General features: G+C 22.8%; 1 protein-coding gene across 1 annotated transcript; it reads left to right on the top strand.

Annotated features, from left to right (window-relative positions):
- The first annotated feature begins 307 nt into the window (after positions 1 to 307).
- LOC132924133 (uncharacterized) lies at positions 308 to 4,543 on the top strand. The gene is made up of 3 exons (XM_060988246.1): positions 308 to 565; positions 3,904 to 4,081; positions 4,147 to 4,543. The coding sequence occupies exons 1-3, from the start codon at positions 456 to 458 to the stop codon at positions 4,522 to 4,524; spliced, it is 666 nt and encodes a 221-aa protein (XP_060844229.1). The 5' UTR covers positions 308 to 455; the 3' UTR covers positions 4,525 to 4,543.
- Positions 4,544 to 4,941: the final 398 nt, after the last annotated feature.

Raw genomic sequence — 4,941 nt, 5'->3', positions numbered from 1 at the left:
TTGAAGAGATGTACGATTTAATCGGTTTACGGAAATAGAAAAAAATGATAATATTATAATATAATAAAAAATACAATATTCGACGTAATCGTAGCGATATATTATTAAATATTATGCACTTTATACGTTTACGGATTTAATAATCATTCATAATATTGTAATCGCATTATAACCGTAGGTAATAAACTTATACTTATCTAATATTTGTTTATTACGTATTATCTATGACTATTGCAGTAATCGTTCTAGAAATTTGTGGATTTATCTCTAGTCTTCATGGATTTATCAATATGATAATGCGCGTCGTTAAAACAAAACAAATGATAATAATACGACTGTCGAATAACAGCTATGATGTGAATTGGAGCTACTCTTTTTAAAATTTCAAAACTAACGAATATGACGAAATACCACTTTCACTAACGTACGAAGACGGTCGAACTGATTCCGACGTTATGGATGCAAAAATGATGACAGTAGATTACGTTTCCAAGTATACAAGTTTGTTGAGTAAACAATTGTACAACGATCAAAGAGCTTTGGCCCCCTTAAGGGTTTCTATTTTGTAAGTATTGTCCCCAAGAAATAATATTAATATACTAATAGCAATCTAAAAATTCATAACTAGATAACCATTAAATAATGTTATATAAAAAATCTGTTAATTAAGGTAGGTATTGTAATGTAAGTTTCAATACTATTTTAAACTAAACATATTTATAGTTAAATAGAAATTAATTATTCGCATAATGATTTGGGGATTGCTTCTTAATTTGAATATAAATAATTATGTAAATATTCTGTCGATTTTTTTTTTTAAGTTCATTTTTATTTTATTTTTTAAATCTGTTTATATATAATACAAGGTTTGAAATTTTAAATTAATGAGTTTACAAATTATAATTAGTAGGTATATATTTTTAAAAAATTAGATGGTATTTTAGTATTTGTTAAAGATTTCATACAAATAAATAATATTAATTTAAGTTTAAATTATGATTAAAATTTAAAAAAATTGTAGTGAAGAAACTTCGGTCAGTAGTATTAAATTCAAATGTTATAAACACTGATATTAATAATTTCTTTCATATAATAGATTTTTAAACAATATTTTCTACATTTATAATACCTATGATTTTACATTTCAGTTTAAAAATCTTAGAGGGTGATATACCTGCATGGGTTGTCTCTGTCTTATTGACTCATAACATACCAATATTTTGTTTCAGCAATTGTAGTTTTGAGTTGTTAGCTTAAATATTAGAGTGAATTGAAGTATTATTAAACTTAAAAGTAAGAACATTATTTGTGTTTTCACATTGGCTTTAAAATATTTTAATTTTTAAGTGAGTTATGACTGTTATGAGTATGTAAAATATTAATTTAAATTTTTTAATAATATAAAATAACTGTTTTATGGCTTTTTATTTGTATTTTTATATATTAATAACTTATTAATTATTATAAATTAAATGTGAATGCTTAATATTTTGTTTTGTAGAATGCAGAAGATTCTTCTATTTTAAGATGATACTACACAGTAATATGTTATCTTGCCTTAGAAAACATTTAAAATTTAAAATATCTTAAAATGCCTATGTACAAACATAAATAATGCTCTTACCTTCAAGTTTGATCATAGCTCAATAAATTCACTTTAATATCAAAATTAACATAAAATCAGTTCTACTGATTGCATATTTTCTATATTATATGTTTTTAAGTTGGAGATAACACATCACTTTGTAGCAACTTCTTAATATGTGATTTTGAAAAATAAAAAATAGAATTAATTGTTAATTATTTAAATTAAAAATTTAAATTTAAATAAAGTTCATAATACAACTTGTGTTAATATAAATATATTTGATAATTATATTTATGATTTAGTTTTATTGTTTAATACATTGCAAATGGTTAATTTTGTACTTACACAATCTGTTTGCTTATATGAAGTGGCATAATTTGGCTCACATTTTTGTTGTTGTAAAATTTTTTTATGTTATAATGTATATTAAATTCCTTTCTTTTGTTCAATCATCTATTACAAAAATGTGTATAAAGGGGTTACTAAAATTTAAAAAAATCTGTTCCATAAAATATTCAACTAAAAGCTTAAACTAATTCCGAACTGAATATAAATAATATTAAACATGTTTACCTATCATAGTATGAATACATTAATAGATTAATAACATATTATTTACTCATATCTATATGAAAACATACAAGCTAGAATATGTTTGGTATTGCAAAAGAATTGTTTTGCAATACCTAAAAATGTTTTGGTGTTGCAAGTGCTATATTAGCAACACTCTTATTACACCATTGCTCATATGAAATATCTGCCTAGGGAAATGCATATGAAGTTCATTTGATAATGCTTAGTACAGCTTAGGTATTTATACCTTACTCAAAATAACATAAAAAAAAAAACAGTTTTATAAGTACTGATTTATTTATTCTATAATGAACACAACTTACAAAAACTAACTCAATTGTATGCAAAAGCAACTTTGTTAAAATTAATAATTATATTATATTAATTTAAAATAAATTAGCTTTAACCATAAGACGTGTAATATTCATACAATTAATAGATATATTTAAAAAATTATTAAATCTAAAAGAAAGCTAATTGTGTTAAAATAACGCCAAACATATGACTTTTATTTTAATTTATGTCGCAACTATTTACAGAATATAAATTCTTAATTGTTTTTATATAAATATACATTATATAGTGTATAATATACATGCATAGTTACCAACCCTGTATATGAATTTATTTACTAGAAAAATCATTCAATACTTCCTATATTACACAGTTATAGGATAGATTAAATGACACATTCACGATTCATAGGCACTAAGTATTAAGACATTACAGTCCTAACACCACGTTAGCTGTGTTTTATGTTATAGGATACCTACTTCTTGTAATGTATAAAAATTAGAGTTAAAAAAAAAAAAATTGGAAAATAGAATATCAATGTATGAATATATGAAATAATAGTTTTAGGACACGCTTACAAAAAAGAAAAAACTAATAGTTTAACTGTAACTGACCAATTTGTAGTGCATTTAAAAATAAAGTAGATGACATTAATAAACAATTGGATTTATCTCATTTCTGCAGTAAACCATGTATTTATGTGTGTTTTATGCAAAATAATAATAAAATAAAAATGGATTTGTCCCATTTCTGCAGTCAGCTATTCATATATGAGAAGAAAATAGAAAAATATAATAAAATAAATATTTTAGCTTATACATATTTATAATTTATATATTTTGTAATAAATACTTTATTATATAATATATATTATGTATAAGTTATTGAAATGTTAATTTTTAAATTAATTATTTTCTATGAATAATAAATATTCAGCCAAGTATTGATTTTAAACAAAAAACAATATAAATTTGACTATTTAATCTTAGATTACAATTTACATGTATTAAAAATATTTATGAGATTCTACACAAACAATGTTTTTGACCATGTATTGAAATATATCAATAAATTAAAATAATCATTATTTTATTACTCTTAAATAAATAAAAATTGTCAAATGTTATTACATAATATAAGGTTATATCATAGTATACCACGCACACAGTCTATTAGACAATATATTAATAAATAATGAACATTGAACTCTTCTATAGTACAGGCATCAAATTGTATACAATTGGGAGTTATATCTAATTTTAGTTTATCACCTAATTAGAAGGTACCTAGGTTGAGTTAGATTAATATTTCATATTTTTGAAGCAATGAACAAAATTCTATAAGCCTGGTCTTTTTAACCGTGAAGGTGTGCTCTAGGGGTAAAAAATTTATTTTTATTCAATCTGTTATCTTCATCAATATGAGCTTAATCTTAATTTTTTTTACAGATGTTCTCAGCACAATCAAAACAGTCAACTAGATGAAATCAAATCTATGAACCCAGAGAACTGTTGTCAATATTGTTTAACTCCTTGGAAGTATGGCAATTTTATTTTGAAAACTCTTCCAAAACGAAAATATAAAAATGGTAAAATTCAAAAAAAGCATTCTACAGTTTTTAATATAGTAAGTTTTGATAAACATGATTAATTATAACAATAACATATTGATTTATTAAATATTTATTTCAGATAATGAAATGCTTGGTGTGTTTAAATAAAGCCAGTTCAGAGTACAAGAAGACCAAAATATTAAATAAAAAATCTACTAAAAAATTTTCAAAAAATGCAGCACTAAATAAAAGTATTGACAAAACATCAAAAACTGAAGAAAAAGTTGAAACAATAGTTAATAAAAATGCAACAGTGAATAAAAGCATTGACAAAATATCAAAAACCGAAGAAAAAGTTGGAACAATAGTTGAAAAAAAACCAAAGAAAAAAAAAAGAACCTTGTATGCTGGCTTAAACCCATTAGTTTTTAAAAATTTAAAAAAGAACATGCCCAACAAAAAAAATAATAATGATAAAAAAAAATCTAACAATGAAATTGTACATAATTACAAATAAAATCTTCTATGTAATTAAATTTAGTATTTTATTTTAATAACTTTGGTTGTTCTTATATTATTAGTTTCTTAGCTGCAATTTCTAAATTGATTTCAAATATAGGTAAACTAGTTTTTGGTCTAGCCATAGTAAAAAAATTTAAAGACAATAAAATACCACTTAGGATCTTGATTACAAATTACAATGACTCCAGAGTGCAGGAATGTATGTAGTTTTCAATAGTAGCTAATCAGCAAACTATGTGCTAATTAGAACTCTATAGCTTGTATTTGATAAGATTTATAGGCACTCTATTACTCAAATGACAAATATCTATATAAGTTTTTAAATGACAATTATTTTTATTTCATACATAAATTATATGGATAAATATCCACTGAAAAGATAAACACAACTAGTTATTTAGCTATTGAAAAA

This window comes from Rhopalosiphum padi, chromosome 3, assembly GCF_020882245.1.
Source record: "Rhopalosiphum padi isolate XX-2018 chromosome 3, ASM2088224v1, whole genome shotgun sequence".
Lineage (NCBI taxonomy): Eukaryota > Metazoa > Arthropoda > Insecta > Hemiptera > Aphididae > Rhopalosiphum > Rhopalosiphum padi.
Note: the sequence above shows the minus strand (reverse complement) of the source record. Positions and strands in the feature narration are given on the sequence as shown.